We start from the raw sequence: 19,153 nt of genomic DNA, 5'->3' as shown, positions 1-19,153 counted from the left end.
TATATAATAAAAATAAATGAAATTCAGAATAATAGTCACTCAGAATCGAGTAATATTACAAACCATATAAATTTGTGAAATATACCCTTTACATGCTACAGAAATTTACAAAATTTGATACATCATCCAATAAAGGAGAATTTTAAACATATTTAAAACTCAAGCTAAACAGTCGAAATCTGATAACACAACTCTTAATTCAGTATTAATCACCAGCAGACTGTGCCATGCTCAGCACATGTATATGACACAAAAAAGACACTGAATGAAATTGATGATTTAATATGGCCAAGTTTTTAAAACATAAAACATTGCAGTTCAACAATTACAATTGACTACACCTTTAAAGAGCAAAATTACCTCGCACATATTCACTATGAAGCAGCAGCACGACATGCAAGTGGAGAAGGCACATTTCTAGAATACTAGACCCTGAGAAACACAGGATGGAGATGACATCTCATAAAACGGTGCACGCTTTGGAAGACTGAAATAAAATTATGCTATAAAGCATCTCTAAACAAATTAACATGGTTTTTTTTACAAATTTTAGGTTTCGTTAAGAGGATTAAAAATAAGATTAATGATTAGTTTTCCCATTTATTTTATGTAAATTTTATTATTTTTTCTTTAAAAAAAAGAGACAAATATTTTTATAAAATGGATTGTGATAGTTTTGAATCCCATCACTTATACTAAAAACATTTCATTCATTCAAAAAAAAAAATTACCATAAAATTATTACCGGCTCACCTTACTCAGAGTAGATGATGATGACTTTTCAGAGGGAATATCTTTCTCTTCCTCATCATCATAAAAACGGCTTTTGTTTCCACCTCGCTAGCAATTTTAAAGTATATGAGCAATAATAAATTACAATGATCTAAAATCTAAAACAATGGTACATATTTTTTGCGTACCACAACTTTTCATAAAAGAGATGAAGCTTCTATTTCATACTACATGCTTTGGAAGATTAAAATAGTTCATCAACCAAATTCACATCATTCATCAAAGAAGTTACAAAACAATTAAGTACCAAGAATGTCAAATGAAAATTATTTTTAGTACATACATTTTCTGCACCGGGGTTATCTTTTGAGCTTTTCTTATAACTTCTGGGCAAATCTAAAAAATATATGTATAAATGAATGACAGATAATCTGTATTCTTATAACTGAAAAAAAAATATTGAGAATTTTCTTAAATGAACAAGCATATTAAACCAATAAAAAAGAGCTAACAAGTTATAGTTACTTAATTTTATCCATTATCTTTAGTCTACTCTAGTTTGTCTTTTCATTCTTTTTTTTCCAAACAGGAATTAATATATTTTTTGAAAAGAAAAAAAAACTTTTGAAATAATAATATGCAGTCACATGCAGCAGAAAGAATTACAATTGTCAGACCAAATTAGAATAACTGCAGTTTTGTGGACACAGATTTTTTTCTCAAAATTTCTATTATTAAGCTGTTTGATAATTCACCAAGAGTTTGAGAAATTATTAACATTTCATTGATATGATATCACAACTTGTAATACAGTGGAACCTCTCGGTAATGGTCACCATGGGGTTGAAGTTTTGTCCGCTAAAAGAGGGCATTAGTAAATTAAATTGAGACCCTTTTTTACACACTTCAACAGGGTCTGTTAACGGGGAGTGTCCATTATAGAGGTTCCACTGTACTGGAAGAAAGACGTATTTTTAAAGCTAAAAGTTTGTAAAATAGACATACTATGAGCTTCCAAGGCTCTTTGATTATTCACTTTTGACAAGGTATCATCTTCAGTCTTCACATTGTTATTGTGCTGGAGGAAACATGGAGAAACACTAAGCTTTTGTAAGAGTTATTTGCATTTACTTAGCATCATAATTAGGCATCACAAATATACAGTTATGAAATAAGATATTTTTTTTCCATATTGTACAATTGATTTTCAATAATATACTATGAAAACAGACATCAATATCAAATGAAAATCCGAACCCTATCATTGTTTTCTTTGTCTTCACATCACTGTATTAATATGATACACAACATAGCATGTTATACTCATATTTTCAATTTTTCAAAAATTTGTAGTGCATCTAAAGTTGAGTAAAAACTATGCATTGCCCTTGAGTGATTTGCTGAGCTCCTACATAATTCAGACAGAATACCATGTCATGAGACAAGCAACAAATCAGCTGCCAAAATCTTACATGCCTGGCAATGCAGCCGCAATTGGTATGTGTGTGTTTGGAAAGGGGGCAAATCCCAGTATATACCCTAGGGAACCCAAACATGTGTAGTGTAGACTCGCCTTTAAAAGTCATAAACGTCTTTATCTTACTTGTAAATCCTGTTGAGCAGAAACACCAGCCAAACAACCATCCTCTTTGTTGGGTATTGAAGGCTCATTGTCAGAAGGAATGACAGGTCTGATGATGGCAATTGTATTATCGATGCTTATCAATGTATGAGTCTTGGGCATAAAAAATAATAAAAATTCAGTACATTTAATTGCTATTTCAAAGGTGGTCCAAATATTGCCATTGAATTTTTGAATAATAATAAAATAATTCATCATTAGTATACCTACACATACAAATAAAAAATTAGAAACCACAACAGGCAAATTGCCTATACAAGGTGACTGGAAGCCCATAAAGTTATGGTTGTCATAGTCTAAATACCAAAAAATAACAAGCCAGAAAAAGTAAACAACTAAAATATCTGCACATAGAAATATGGCTGTCATTCTTTAAACATGGATAGCTTCTCGATTAATCCCATCCATCTTACCATATTTTTCTCTGGAAGGTGTCTATCATGGGTCTACCTGACATCAGAAGGTAAGCTATTCCATGCATTCACAACCCTTAGGAGAAAAACTCCCTGTGAAACAACAACCTAGAATTATCCATACATAATCAAAACTGGTGTCCTAAAGTCAAAGCACTTGAAAGACAGTGTAACAATATTTCATGATCCAATATACTGATTCCCTTGAGAATCTTATATATTTCAATCATATCTTCATGACACCAGTGCTATCTTAACGCATGGGCTTACCCTGGCATGGCCTGGGAGCATCAAGAGAAGAAAAACCTCACAAAAATAAGATCTGGTTGAGAAATTACCAGGTAGGAACTTAGAAAAATAACTTGGCCTAGGGGCTCACAATGGTCTTGAGCATAGGCAGAGATAGACTTGGAAGTCTGGGGAGGGGGGGCACGGTCATTATTGCTGGGGGGTGCGATGATGATGAAGTCAATTCATATATACATTAGATCAATCGACTCCAACCTCCCTCCCGTATTTTTGCCCAGGCTCTTGAGACGGTCCTGCACAACAATGCCTACGTTGTCCTACAGAAAACATGTTCAACAGATCATCTTTCTTCATACCCACCAGTACTCTAGAGAATCACATCAATAAGAAAAGCATTCAAAATAGATAAGTCGAAATTCTAGCAAAAAAACACAATGCAAGGATGCTAAGAAAAATTTTAACTTTCACTAATAGTTAAATTTTTGAAAAATATTTGGTGATATTCATCACATTTGCCAAACTTCCTCCACAAGATATATATACATTTTAAAATATATTTATCATATCACATTTTAAAACCAATCATAGTTTCTCTTTATTACACAAAAGGCAACATGGGAACCTCATCTTTAAAATTAGTTATTTGATTTGTTTTTTTGACAAGAACCAATAAGGTTAAGCTGCACCAAAATAAATTACAAAAATTAGTTTTTTTTAACGTTATTATATCACACTTCATTTATTTCATCTTATTTTTGATTGACAAATCATGCAAATGAAATACAGAAAAAGCGCTCTTTGGTTTTATTTTTTTTACCCCACAAGGAATTTTCTCACACATTTTTGAGATTTCTTGCAATTTTTGAGGGGGGTGGGGGAAAGAGTAGACATTCATTGAACAGATTTTTTTAAATTATGCACTGAAAAAGTGGTTAATGCACATATTTTTCCCATAAATATGAAATACATAATTTTTTTTTTCAACATTGGCATCAAATCTACACACACAAGTTATATCAACACTTGAGATATTCAGAAACACAAAAATCCATTCACTGTAGTCGCACGTATTCCAACATTGGCATGAAGTCTCTCAGTAGTGATGAATGCTGAGCTTTGCCATGGACCTCCCCCCTCCCCCACCATGACCACAGTCACAGTAGAATTGAAAATTAATAAGTCAAAAATTTGGTTTTTTAAATTTTAATTGAAATTTAATTCGAATACAGCACCCAATAAGCACTGGAACCTACGGGTTCAGGCCCCATGAGATCCTTCCCTTCCCCAAAAAACTTTCAGAGGTCGCCAAGGTCTTTAGTAATTCATAATTATTCAATGCGTATACGCAGACGGCTGGCAACCCTAGACCCCCCTTCTCTTTGTATCAGAGCTCCTACAGTACCTACCACAAATGTTTTTTTGGAACTTGTTTCGGAAAGAAACAGGTTCCATGGGCTGGACCGCATACTATCAATATGAATGAAGCCAAGTCCAGAATAGCAGTATTGCTCAAAAACCTAACTTTCGTCCACCACGCGGATGATTTTGATGGAGTAAAAGGTTTTTGCACATTTGAGCATGGAGTGGAGAGGCAGGTATGGACCTGGCTTAACAGATTGCCATCCGCACAGCGATAAAACACACCAGAGAAGATAAAATACACTGAAACCTATCATAGTGGACACCTCCCATTAACAGACACTCTTCCGAATTCCACAACAGGCTGCAATGTATTACACCAAGGTACAATCTATAAACACTCCCTGTAGCAAACAAAAGTTTCGGTCCCACAGGTGTCCACTACAAAAAAAAAAAAGATCTGTGTGAGAATCCTACGCGGTAGAAGTAAAATTAGTGTGTTCAAGTCTGATTTGGCATGATTAGATTCACCTCGCCTCACATCTATCTTTTACTGGTTACCGCAATGAGTGCAATCAACCATTCGAGGCTGCAGGGTATTGTAATATGGTAAGCCTTCTTATGGTGCTACTGGGTAAAGCAAATTCTACAAAAAGTCATTATACTGTTTGATCATTATTTGGCGCAGGATAACCTTGATACTCCTTGCACCAATAAAAAACAAACTCCAATCCAATCTGAAGGAACATATGCACCCTCAAATGGTTGATAGCATATATCGCAGCAGATCTGTCCTAAAAATATATTTTTTTCTGGTGAAGTGCTGTTGAGCACTCTCTAAAAACACCTTCCACTATCTTTGCTATTGCATTTTGACTGCACAATTTATGATCAAAAATGCTTGTTTAGGTGTCATATTCACCTCTCAAAGTTTGTCCCACGAAATTTAGAATTGCCCTGTATAACTCAGTCATATCGATTTGAGATATTAAAGATTGAATGCATATAAAGTACAAATTAGTTTGAATTTAGTTCATTTTTGAAATGCCCCCTCCCAACACATAAAAAAATTCAACAAAATATCATTTTCACTTAACAAATGATTTTCTTAATTATTTATCAAACTTTGTTAACAAGATTTTAATTTTGAAATAGATTATTATAATAAACAACATGTGCGCATGAATTACAAACATGCATATACCTTATTGAGATCAAACGTTTCTAATGTATCAGACTCCACATCGCTATCTACATGTCTGATGCTCTTATCTGTTTCTAATTCTTGGAGTAAAGAACATCTCTGCTCTAATTTACTCAGTACTTCATCTTCATCTGAATTTGCATCTCCACTTTCAACATCAACTTTTTCAAGAGGTACATACCAAACTGGACCTGTATTTAAAAAGTCCTCAAAAAGTTATTCATGTATGATGCTGCTGTCAAAGCATTGCATGAAATAAAAATAAATGAAAAAAAAAATAGCTTGTGTGTAAAAGCTACAACATGAGTATCGTAATTTATCTGTTCAAGATTTATTAAGACTTTTGATGATTACAATTAAAAAATTAAAAATATGTTAATTAGAAGCTGAGAAATGTAATGATGGTTTACAGTATGGCACAGAAAAAACATAGCAGGTTCAAAAATTCAATATTAAATAGTTGAATGAAATTCATTATGAATTTATGTATGACATCTTTTTGAATTCCTATGGTGAATAAAGATTATTTTAACAGAGGCAGAAAAGCCAGGATAAAAGAAGACAGATGCAGGATGATGGAACCAAACATGTATTCTAGTTTGCTCATGTATAAAGCAGAAGATATAATTAAAAACAAGGTTTGACCGAGCATGTTTTACCAAAATTTAAGTTAGTTGAGGTTTAATAAAAACCAGTTCACGTTAATTAGTTCTAGTGAATTGTTTGGAAGTTCAAAGAAAATTAATAACAAAAAAAACCAATTAAATTTAAAGAAAAGAAGCAAGGAATGTTAATGTTTTTAGCTATATGCAAAGCACTACAACACATAGGTAGAAATATGAACATCAATCAATTAAGTTTGAGAGAAGAGATTTCCAATTATGTATTACCTTATGAAGAAAAAAGCGGGAATGCAGATGCACAGACACAAATAGAATAGAACAAGCAATCAATAAGCATTTGCTGCAGGAAAAAGAGAGAGAGATTGTTATTATCAACAATACATTCAATAAAGATTGAATAGTTATTCTATTGAAAAAAAAAAAACCAATTTTTTTCTGTAATTTATACGAGGGTTGCCTGGAAAGTAAAAATATATTGTCTATAAGCAAGAAGGTAACGATTCATTGTGCACCTCAACAATGCTGCCTTCGATCATCAAAATTTTGTTTTCCTCCTTGTGGCTTTTGGTCATTGTTATGCTGAATTAGATTTGAGTAGCAGGTGTTAAAAGTGGCTGAAATCTAGCATCCCGCCAGTAATAAAATGTGCTCTGTCACGCATTTAGTCAGGGATATTTAAAAAAAAATTTCCATTCCACTAATTTTTTTCATTTTAAAAAGCCAAGAAATTTAAAGTCTCAGTTTAATTAAAGAAAAATATTGATTATAAAAATCATAGCTACTGTTTTCCAAGTAGAAAATCATTCTTCTGATTCACTCCATACCTCCTGGTATCACAATAATGTGTGATACCTCGCAATGCATTCAACGGGTCATTCGAAACAGAGGGAAATTTTTGACAAGCAGTTCCCCCCACTTTATGACAATGCTCATGCAGTGATTGTCATCAATGTTCTTTTGCAAAGTTGAAGGAGAAAGTTTATTACCATCCGCCATTAATAACACAAAAAAATTGAAATTAACCTTTTACCGGCCGAATTCAGATTCCAACTGATTTTCATTATTTTTTTTGTTAATTTCTCCTTCTGATTTTTTAGTTAAGAGATATCAATCGAGAAATTGAAGAAAAAAAATGTCCCTATGCGTTTTCTTGAATGTTCCCAATTGGGAACATTCTAACAACATTTTTAAAATAAGTTTATTAAATGATGACGAATTTTGCATCATCCTGTAAGATGGCTTCACTGCGAAAATTATGTTTAGTCAGATCCGGCCAGGATGATGCAAAATTCGTCATCATTTAATAAACTTATTTTAAAAATTAAAGAATATACATATAGAATTTTAAAAATGATGGAAATAAATTTCTCTCGAATACACTCAAAAGGCATGTATATCTGGATTATAATAAAGAGCTTATGATGAGCTGAAATGCTGGTCTAAAATTCACAAAAGAATACATACATATGGATTTATGTTTTTGTATGGATCCCTTGGTAAGTTAAAAGATATTATTTAAAAATATAAAGAGAGAGAAAATATTATTTACAACTCTGGTACCTAAAAGCACAGGCTCCGATGACTGCTCACAAGCATATACTTCCATTTTATATGGGAAACCACACTGTTTGAGCAAATCATCCAAATTTTAAATCCAAAGCGAATCGGTTTTCCCCATATAAACATCTTACTTGAATGATGAGCGTAATACGGTACTATTGATTCATCGACGCTTAGTTTATCATGGAACAACCCAAACCGAATGTGTGTAAATTTTTCATTTAATTCATCATAGATAGCCAACTTATCACCGGGTTGTAAGAAAGAGTTATCCATCAAATGGAAGTTATTTTTTATGTCTCTAAAGTTATTTCTCGGCATAACAGTGGGGACAATCGGTACTGCTGTGTCTACTGAAAGTACCCCAGTAATCATTTTCACTTGGTATTCTGTGATACCCACTTAGCAAAACCAATCCAAAAAACTTTGCGATTTTTTTCCACTCAATTTTTATATTCGATCCATGTTGTGCGACATAAATATTTGTCATCTCAGCCAAGTAACTGAGGTACTCTTGCGGTAAAAATTTGAAAAAAATATCAATCGAGTCGGCTTGCACTTAGCTCAGGAAACTTATGACTGATTGCTTCAGTAGGTTCACTTATATTTTTGTCGAATTTCCACTTCGGTTGCATGAATTTTAGTCTTCTGGCACTTGACACATGATGTTTTCTTATTTTTTGACTGGGTAATTATCTGATCTTTGAAAGGCAATTTTGATGTAGAAGGCATGTTGATAGGATTTACAAATTCACCCACAAATGAACTACGTGGTGATCTTAAAACACAGATATACACAAACATCTGCAGGAACGACCGGGCCAAGCATGTTGTCATCGATATCTTCCTCATCTGTAGCCCGCTCATTTTCATCAGGCAGTAGCTGGCACATTTCGAATTCTTCATCAGAGAGATGTGATATATCAGAATCTCTCAAACTCAGTCTAATAAGCTACTAGTATAACAAAAAAGATGGGAAAAAGAAGTGTAGAAAGTCACAAGACCAGATATCAACTGAGAACTGAAAGACCAGCGTACCAACAAAATTACTCAAAACGTAGAGGGAAGGTTGAAGGGGCGGGCGGGCGGGGGAGGGCAAAGTCAGTCACAGAAAAAAGGGGGTGCTGCATGTAAACATCGGAATGTGAAATTTGATACTTTTCCTTCCTTTTGAGACACACCAGAGAGAAGGAAAAAGCAATAAATTGTTTTTTCGGAATGCCACTCCTCTGCATTGCACTTTAGAATAGTCAGTAGTGGCCAATGTTCCCAATTGGGAACAATCGTAGGAAAAGTTCCCTGGAATTCAAACAAATTTTTTTTCTCTCTCATTGAGCATTTCTTATCATTCTTGGCAATATTCTACAATTGAAAAAAAATTGAGATACATGTATGTTTACAAAAATTATTTTAATAATTAAAACATAAACTTACAGATAATTTCCCTTGAAAATGGGTGATTTTAGAATAATAAATTGATATGATAAAAGCTGAATCGAATAACTTTTGTCTTTTCTAAATTAAGTTCAGAACCTTATATGTTCAGGGAAAAAAAATCAGCTATTTTCGTTAAAGAGAAATATTTTTTTTGAATTAATCAAAAGTATGTTCCCAATTGGGAACATTGGCCGTTAAAAGGTTAAAGAAAAGGAGCAAGGAGTGTTAACGCTTTGGCCCCAGACCTACACTTAACTACTTTACCTTGCTTCTCTTCTAGAAGAAACATCTTGGGACTTTTTTACGATGATAACAAGATGAAAACGAAATTACAGTAACCAAGCAGGATGATAAATGCTCCTATGAGCAGGAGCTAAGATTCCAGGATGAACCAGCTGCAACCCAGACTTAACAAGTACTTGGACGATGGCAGCAATTATATTAAAAATTATTACACGAATCAGTAAACAATTTGTAGCAAAATTTTTTTTTTTAATGTGTGAACACTAGTCCTTAAGATCTTTATTTTTCAGACATGCCATTAACATGGTACACTTGATGTCAAAGTATACTTCATGTGGACAAAGCATAATACCTTTATTAACATTAAAATTGCATTGCATTGAACATTACTTTAGATGATAAACCTGAATCATCACAAAGAAAATATGAATTTTGATGGAAGGATTTTGGGATTTCATGAATGAGCAGTAAATCACAGCCAAACAGCCTGGAATCCTTCCATCCTATGTAAAAAATGGCTTTGAAAGCTTTTACAGTCTGAATATATAAAAAATTCTTTTCATTTTAGAGGGAGACGTCTAATGAAATTTCATGCACAAGAGAAAACCAAATGATCCCAGAATTCTTAAAACCTTCATTATCAAATTTATTGACCCAAACAGCCACATGAACGAATAAAGCAATAATCAATTGAATACTGAGAAATATTCATTTCAAACTGACTTTTGGTTATACTCGGTAGCCTTGGCCGATGTGAATGCTTCAAGGATGTTACTGACCCAGTGTTCTTTTTAGTTTGAATACTGGAACTGCTATGTGATGTAAATATCGGTGGAAGTTTTGTCTGTGAAACAAAAAAAAAATTAATGTTGTATTAAAAAAATACTTAACAAAATAATGTTACAATGAAAATTATTTTAAATATTATTAAATTATCATTATTTTTCATACTGATATACTTCTACTGATTATAAGAAGGGTATTCCCACATTTGCTCTATGCAAAAAAAAAATTTCAGTTAATGTACACAACCTTTATGCTTATTTTATGTGGGTATTTCAAGGGAGCCAAATTCAATGTCATGATCTGATATTGATGCAAGGCTATGCTTTTGATATTCACTGGTATCCAAACATAAGGACAAAAGAAACTTTGTAGTATGTTGCAGCCATTGAACCTACCAAATAACTTGTAACAACCTGACTAAATTTTCTCAATTAAGAACAATAACTTTACCTTTTTTGGATAGCTTTTATTAGTTATTTGGTAACATTCACCCATGTATGATATTTATTTAAAGCCTAATATATTTTAGCTATTGTTCAGCAAAAAATTCATTGAATAAAATTTAAATTCTTACACTTCTGTTTCGTCTGTCTGGACAAACATCAGGTGATGATGGAATGACTTTCTTCTTTGTAGCCAATACCAACATATGACAACCCCCACAAGCAACCTGAAAAAAAAATCCTATGTTTCCGCATTCTGTTTAATTAAATTTCATAAAGTATAGCAGATTCCTAAGGAAGTCAAATTTTACCTTGTAGGAACATAAGGTTATTTTTTTATTCAATTCAGAAATCTCGTACAGTAAAGTTCTAAAGGACTTCCAACTTCAAAAGTAAAAGCATATTTAAAAAATTACAATAATAATTTTCCCAACAACATTTAGCCTAAACTTTTGAGTATAACGATCTCACAAATTTGCTATGCACCTTTTCTTTCTTTTGCAAATAACAACCTTATTACTCCATATTTAAAAAATTCGATATTATTCCCCCTCTCAAATATAAAAAATTAGTTTTACTAATGATTGTTAACAAATTAAGTATAACATGCTAGTAAATAAATATGTATGCAATATTTAGTAATAGGTATGGCATTATAAAAGTGTATATAAGAAGTGTTACCCCTCCCACTCCCGTCATTGAAAAAAAAGACAAAAAAAAATCTATTACTCCACTTAAGCATACACATGAACATATCAATTTAGTACAGTTATTGCTTGCTATAACAACACCCCATGCTATAGCAACCATTCCATTACAATGACCAGTGGGACAAGTCCCAAATGTTTTCATATAACGACTATCCTATATATTTTCTTTTGTATATAACAATCTCCCAATATTACATTTGCTTTCTGTGGAACGATGGGGTCATTATAACAAGCATCGACTGTAGTATGTAAAATTGTTGGGAAATGTTTAGCTTTGATAGATTTCCTATTTCACATCTAGCAACCATTTAAATTTTAAATTTCAGCACCTTGAGCGGAATCCGTGGACTTCAGAGAGAAAAAATCTTACATTTATACAACAATATATAGTATAAGTTGATTTGTTAGTGAAATAAACAAATTGTTCAAAAATAAAAACAGTTTGTATAGACATTTTTTTGATAAATTAAAATCCCAAATGATAAAATAAAACCTGATTCTTACTATAGTTTCGGAAGACTATGGGTTTCAAAATGATCGTAAGGATCAGGTTTTATCTTATCATTTGGATTTTGTTTGCCAAAAAAATGTTCATACAAACAGTTTTAATTCATCTTGTGACAAAGTATTTGCTGATTTTGGGTAGTTTGCTCAGAAACATTTTGTTCAATTAATAAGAACCAACCTGTTGTACTTGAAAATGCTGAAAGCGAGTCACTGGAGTAGGAAGAAATTGGCTACTGTGAATGATATTTTGATCTTCTATCAAGCCAAGCTTCCCATGTCTTCTATCGCCACATGTGTATAAATGACCAGCATCTGTTTAGTGCAAAGAAACTTAAATGACTATAAAAACGAGCAACAATTAATAGGCCTGTATCTTTCATAGGAATCCTAGATAGAAATTTTGTGCACATTATTTTTTTCTCTTTCATGCAAAACAACCAAAACTTTTGTTTTTTGCATATTATTATATTTCAAATTCATAAAATGGTTCAAATTTATATAAATATATGCAAACAAAATTCTCTTTCAAAAAAAAAAATTTTTTTTTGTTCTATATTTTACATTAAAAAAAGGAAAAAACAAAACAAAAAAATCTGGAAATAAGAAACATTAATGTGTCACAATAATTTCATACGAAAATTCCATTATGGAAAATATATGATAGATGCTAACTAAATCCATTGAATTTGTGAAATATCAGAGAATTGAACACATCATCAATTAATAATTTAATAGTGTGAAGATGTAGAATCAAATTTTTCAAGACATTCAATAAAGCAAATTACCACTTAGAAACCCAGTATGACACTCTCCACAACTGACCCGAGCTATTTTTTCACTGCTGAAAAATGTCACAAGATTGGGTTTGTAAGCCTCTACAATTCGATCACCAAGGCCCAGTTGACCACTGAATCCATTGCCAAAACTGTATGTCTTACCATCAGCTTCAAGAAGAAAAAAAAAACCCATTGTAAATTACTCTGAAAAATTAAGTATAAAATCAAGTATAATACATACACACAGATGTATTAAAAATAAATTTTGTTTAGGCAGCTAGGTTCCTTTAATTAGATAACAGAATCATCAGGCAAGATCATAGTCCCGTATTTCCTTTTTAGTACTTGTTTTTTATGGAGAGGTTTTCATTTCTAATTTTCTTTTCTGCCAAAAGTAAATGAGAGCTGAAAAGTGTGCAGTTGGCAGAAAACTTTGATGGGAAAGACTTAATGAATGTGTATAAATGTTTTGAAACTACATTGAATATTTTGATAAACTAGCATTTAAACTGCTTTGTAAATTTTAAATACAAACTATAATATTAACTAATGTGTAAGTAACATTTCTTAAATTTGTCTTTACAAAATAATAAATATTCCTATTATTTTTATGTCATCTCTCTTATTTTCACGCTCAAAAGTTTGTGATTTTCATCACTATTTTTATCCTAACACTGATGATATATAAGCTTCAAATAATAACAAAGTTGAGTTCAATACATAAGTAAATAGACACAGCTATCAAAAAATATGACAGGCAATTACCTGTGAGAGCAACTGTATGATTTCCACCACACGAAGCATATACAACTCTCCCAGGAATTCCAGTTACATGTCGTGGCACTGAAGATTTTCTCATATTTTTATCTGATACTCCTAGCTTCCCACATTCATTTTCACCACACGTGTATAATTTTCCATCAACTGGAAGTAAAATTTTATAGTTATTTTTATAAATCTATACGATCATCTCAAAGAATCACATAAAATAAGATAAAAAATAACTTGAACATAGGCATACATACACATCATATTTATCATCAGAATACTACGAAAAATGTTGCTAGTGATGAAGTGGAGTAGCTTTGTTATTAATGTTGTTTCCTTGCATGAAGGTAAGGGGGACAAAAATCCAGGTGTATTGGAATCAAATCAATCAAAATTCTTGATTCCCAATGGTAAATGGTCCAACATGATTTTTAATTAAGTCTGTATAAAAGTTATCATTTTCAGTTGCTTCTGCAAATTTTAATTTTAGCATTTCAAAAATTAGCTTAAATACAAATACAACGCCACAACAGGCAAAATGCCCAACAAGGTGGCTGATAAAAAGATGCCCATAAAAATATGGATGTCATATATTTAAAAAAAAAACAGCAACCCAATTAAAAATGCAATTAACACAAATTATAAACAATATATACACATGATAAAATATTATACAATGCCGATAAAGAATACTTATGGTTGTCTTATTCTAAGAATGGATAGCTTCTCGATTTACCCCAACATGTTTATCGTATTTCTTTTTAAACCTGGCTATACACATGGTGCTCTAATTAGGTAGACTTTTTGATAGTTTCAGGTAGTTTTTTTACTTCATTATCACACTATAATTAAAGCAACATTTTTATCTCTGAGTTAATTTCATACTGATTAAGAATTTTGCTTCAATTCGTGAACTAGAAATTTTTTACGAAATCTGTGCAACTTTGGAGTTATTGTGAAAATGGGGAAAAAACAAAACATCATTATATTAAAAAAAACACCATAAAGAAGCTTGCCTTTTCTTTTTAAAAAATCATTTCTTACCAGTTACGAAAGCTGAGTGGTAGTAGCCAGCAGAAATACACATGACATCATATTCAAATCTGACTTCGGTGGGAACAAGACATTGTTGTTTTTCAAGACCAAGTTGCCCTTCTGATCCACCTCCCCATATGTACACAATGCCCTTCTCTTAAAAAAAATTAATTGACAAATTTTCACATAGAGTTTCATAGCTCATTTAAAAACTTATTCACTAGAATAAGCATCATAGGAATAAGCAAGGGTGAATTGAAAATGAAAAATAACATAATTCTTACTATCTTTGAAAGCAATATGAAAAGAAAGATTTTTCACCTTAACACAGGGTTTTTTAATCGATGTGCTGTGAGAGGATCGTAGATGTACCGCAAAAATTTTCAGAGACAACTAAACAATTTTTTTTCTAAAGAAACTTCAAGTTCAATAGCCAAACAAAAATTTAAACACTTTATAATGGTGGTTCATTTACATTTTATAACATAATAATAAAAATGAGAAAAATCTGAAGAATTTTTCTATACACACTTTCCTACAAAAAGAAGTGTCAAAAGTACATGAATTGAAAAATAAATCCTAGATGATCTTATTAAATTTGCTGGAGGGAAATGGTAAAAATATTAAATACAATAGAAACATAAAGGTGTAAAGGCGATGAGGAAAATTTTTTTGAAAATTTTTATTTATTGCATAAAGTTTTGGAAAGGGTATTTTTATGCATCTACACTCTACAAATATCAGTATTTTCTCCTCCAGACTGGGTAAAAAATTCCATTGTTTGAGGCACCTGTGCTTCATTGAGCTCCATGATCACTCCAGTAAAATGAAATTAATCAGTAGATTTAGTGACCAAATGAAAAAAGATGGATAAGGGGCTCCTGCATAGAATTTCATTCTTAAAAAGAGCTCATCAAGTCAAAAAGTTTGGGAACCACCGGTTTAGTGTGAGAAGGGGTCCATGAATTAAAATATCACAGAAAAGGAGAAGTGGCTATAGTAAAATTAAATTGTGGGAGAAATGACAAAGGATCGCAATTAAGCCATTAAAATACAGTTACTAAATTTTGATTTAATTTGGTAAATAATAAATTTAAATTTTGAAATTGATTAATGGAACATTTTGAAATGTTGCAAAAAATAAAATACTTGTCTTAACAGTGTTTTTTTGTGAAACCAGTTTTTCAGTAATGAACAATATTAAAAATAAAAACCAATCATAGGTAAAATCTTTGGAGGAAGCTTTAAGATTGTTCCTGTCCCAAAAAAAAAAAAAATTTCACAAATTTACCACTGTTTTGTTTCAGGAATTTTAATTATTTTCATAATAAAAAAAATTATTTATTAATAATAATTGGCTTGATCGATAATCTTATTGTGTATAATTAAATCATTAAAACTCTATTTTTAAAACAAAATTTAATTTAAGTGTCTTGTGGAAGTTCAAGTGTGCAGCAGGATAAGAAAAGGTTGAAAAACACTGCCTTAACTCAAGGGCTAAAAAAAAGCAATCGAAACCCAGTGAAACAGCAAGCTTTCATAAAATACCTGTAAGTGCCACAGAATGGTCTGCTCCAGCTGCCAGCATTTTAATTGCAACATCTTCAAGACCTTGCACTCTAACAGGTGATGTATGGATAGTGTATTCATTAGGAGAACCAAGCTGACCCTCACTGTTTGTCCCAAAGCCATATACGTGACCTGTGTCTGAAAAGGGGGAACAGAATTTTTGTGTTTAGATACATAAAATTTTATGAAATTATAATCTGTATTAAGTGAGACATGTAAAAATACACAAGTTCAAGTGGTGTAGTTTTGAGATGATGTAATATATACCTAAGCTCAAAGTATTATTCAAAATAGATTTAAGAAAGCACATGTTCAATGATGGAACTGACTGATAAAAGTTAGGCCTATACATTTTAATATTAAGCTGCAAAAACAATAAGTTACATAAAAAACAATACATGCAAACACAGTAAAATACTAACCTGTCGCAACAAGGGTATGTGAACGACCACAAGCTATCAAAGTTGCTCTTTCATGTTTAAGACCTAAGAAAATTGAGAAGTTTTGAATGGAAAATTTTAATATCATTTGCAAAACATCCTCTGATTACAAAATAAAGCTGATTACAAGATTATAATGCTGCTATTAATAGTTTAAATCCACGGTTTTTTTTAATTGTTCATTCATACAAAAGAAGGGGGGAAAATTACATTTGACACATGATGGTCTTGTCAGGGTATTTGTATGACCATGTCCTAATTGGCCCCATTCATTACTTCCAAAGGTGAAAACTCTGCCAGATGCTAAAGAACAAGATATACACGTGTGTATAATTGAAAAAATTTACAAACAGTAATTTATGTATATTTCATATAAGGAATGTCCTCAGTTTATTGACATGACACCACATTAAATTAATCAAAGATTTTAAGAAATGAATGTATACCAGTTAAAAGTGCAGTATGTTCATCCCCACAAGCAACTTGTAAGATAGGGTCATTTCGAATCCAGAACTTTCCAGGCTCATCATTTGAAAATCGACTTTTCCCAAAAGTAAAAGCTGCACCAGTATCTATAAAAAAAAAAGTAAAACTGATCAGCTATACAATTCCAGTTATTTTCACATTATAATATCAGATTAATTTCAACAGACACACACTCTCCTTGTTTTAAACAAAATACTCAGAACAAAGCCAAATTCAAGAAAAAAAGAAAACTTGTATTAACATTTCAGAGACATACATAGTGAGAAGGCATAGGGTGCTCATGCACCTACAAGTGTTTTCCTGCTTACAACGGTTTTTTTTTTAAAGTTTTTGAAAAATGTTATAAGCAGGATCCACTGTAATTAAAAGTTAAAGTTAACATTTATATGTTTACTAATGAATCAATCTATAAATTCCCTTCTGATTGATTTTTCATTTCTTTAAAAAAATATTAGCTCTTTCAATAATATGTGCAAATTCATGTGCCATGTTTACATTTATTATTTGGAGGAATTTGGAAGATCAAAGCTGTTATTATCACAGTCAGAGACATTAAAATAAACTACATTTATCTTGGAGGGTTATGGATTCTTCCCAAAATACACTCCCACACACACATCTGTGTGCATGACCTATATTTACATTACACATATTACCATCAAGAGGGATTTTAAAGGGAGAGAGGTTGCATCAGGGAACATTTATAATTAAAGTACAAGCTCTTCCGATTGATTTTTCACATCTTCAAAAAATATTAGCTCTTTCAATAATATGTGCAAATTCATGTGCCATGTTTACATTTATTATTTGGAGGAATTCAGAAGATCAAAGCTGTTATTATCACAGTCAGAGACATGAAAATAAACTATGTTTATCTTGGAGGGTTATGGGTTCTTCCCAAATACACTCCCACACACACACATCTGTGCGCATGACCTATATTTACATTACACAAATTACCATCAAGAGGGATTTTAAAAGGGAGAGAGGTTGCATCAGGGAACATTTATAATTGAAATACAAGCTCAGGCATTGAATTTATCTATTGTTCACCCTCGACCAATAAAAATATGAAGAAATAATTCAGAGTCGCACTACTGATGTGCCGTTTGGCTGAAATGGCAAGTCACCAGTGACTCTGTCATGTAGTATATCTAGTCACAAACATAGATGCCAGAACCTAGGGGCTGAGGACATTTCAGCCCCTAGGACATTTCCCCAATAATTTCTGAAAAAAACAATGCAGTATACCTTCCCTCTCCTACGTATGTGCTTGAGTCCCGTATATATGGGACAACCAGCAAGCTTCAGCCGAATGTTTCTTTCATGTCTGCACCTCTGGTTACGAATATCCTTGTGTGAGGAGCAATATATATACAACACATAGGGTGGGATGCAATTTAGACAATCAATTTTTTTTTTTTTGAGAGAGAGAGAGAGAGGTAGGCAATTAACGAATGATTAATTTTCCCACAATGAAACTAACCAAATTGAATGTTTGAGCACGAATCATGTGATTGCTAAGGACATCTTGCTTTCTTTCAGTTTAATTTCAAGGATAAAACACCCTAGGTAACCACTACACCTTTTTATACAGCCTATTTTTATACAGCTACCTTTTATTAATGTCATGATTGCATTATATAAATATATTAGTTTATCATGTACAATATCCATTGAATAATTGTCAGCACTTCCAGGCAATTAAAACAAATCTAATTCCAACGGCCATGATCTTACTTTAATGAAAAGTAAGAATAATGAAATAAGATAGTAAAGAGCATTTTAAAATTAATGAAATACATGTATTTCAATATTAAAATTTTGAAATATTTTCAACATGAATCAAAATTCGTGGATACTTTCAACAAGTGACACATTTTATACGGGAAAAATTTGGAATGGGAAATTAAATCTACCCACCAGGCACATCGCTGTCAACGTCCGACATGATTTTCCCTCATTAACAATCTGCGAGAAACATTTCACAAATGATTTCATCAGTTTAAATTGCTTTAATTAGAAATAAACAAACACAGCAACACTAAACTCAAACGAGGAGGAAGTCATAAACATTGAACAACCATATTTTTAGTAAATTTTCCGAAAATGAAAATTTAGGGAATTTTAATCAGATAGTTACAACAAGATAATTAAAAAAGTCATTTTTT

At 31.9% G+C, this 19,153-nt stretch overlaps 1 protein-coding gene across 1 annotated transcript; it reads right to left on the bottom strand.

The window, feature by feature from the left end:
- On the bottom strand, window positions 1-19,055 carry LOC149076450 (X-linked retinitis pigmentosa GTPase regulator-like). Its single transcript, XM_089244014.1, has 17 exons — window positions 18,906-19,055; window positions 16,943-17,068; window positions 16,707-16,799; window positions 16,479-16,541; window positions 16,036-16,194; window positions 14,497-14,643; window positions 13,450-13,608; window positions 12,694-12,852; window positions 12,087-12,220; window positions 10,823-10,918; window positions 10,186-10,306; window positions 5,600-5,790; window positions 2,336-2,467; window positions 1,738-1,810; window positions 1,076-1,128; window positions 754-840; window positions 1-487 (listed from the first exon to the last, which is right to left on the bottom strand). The coding sequence occupies exons 1-17, from the start codon at window positions 18,931-18,933 to the stop codon at window positions 461-463; spliced, it is 1,848 nt and encodes a 615-aa protein (XP_089100140.1). The 5' UTR covers window positions 18,934-19,055; the 3' UTR covers window positions 1-460.
- Window positions 19,056-19,153: the final 98 nt, after the last annotated feature.

The sequence above is a fragment of the Pholcus phalangioides genome, unplaced genomic scaffold, assembly GCF_987345545.1.
Source record: "Pholcus phalangioides strain wild (caught in Gottingen) unplaced genomic scaffold, Ppha-v1.0 ptg000015l_1, whole genome shotgun sequence".
Classification (NCBI taxonomy): domain Eukaryota; kingdom Metazoa; phylum Arthropoda; class Arachnida; order Araneae; family Pholcidae; genus Pholcus; species Pholcus phalangioides.
Note: the sequence above shows the minus strand (reverse complement) of the source record. Positions and strands in the feature narration are given on the sequence as shown.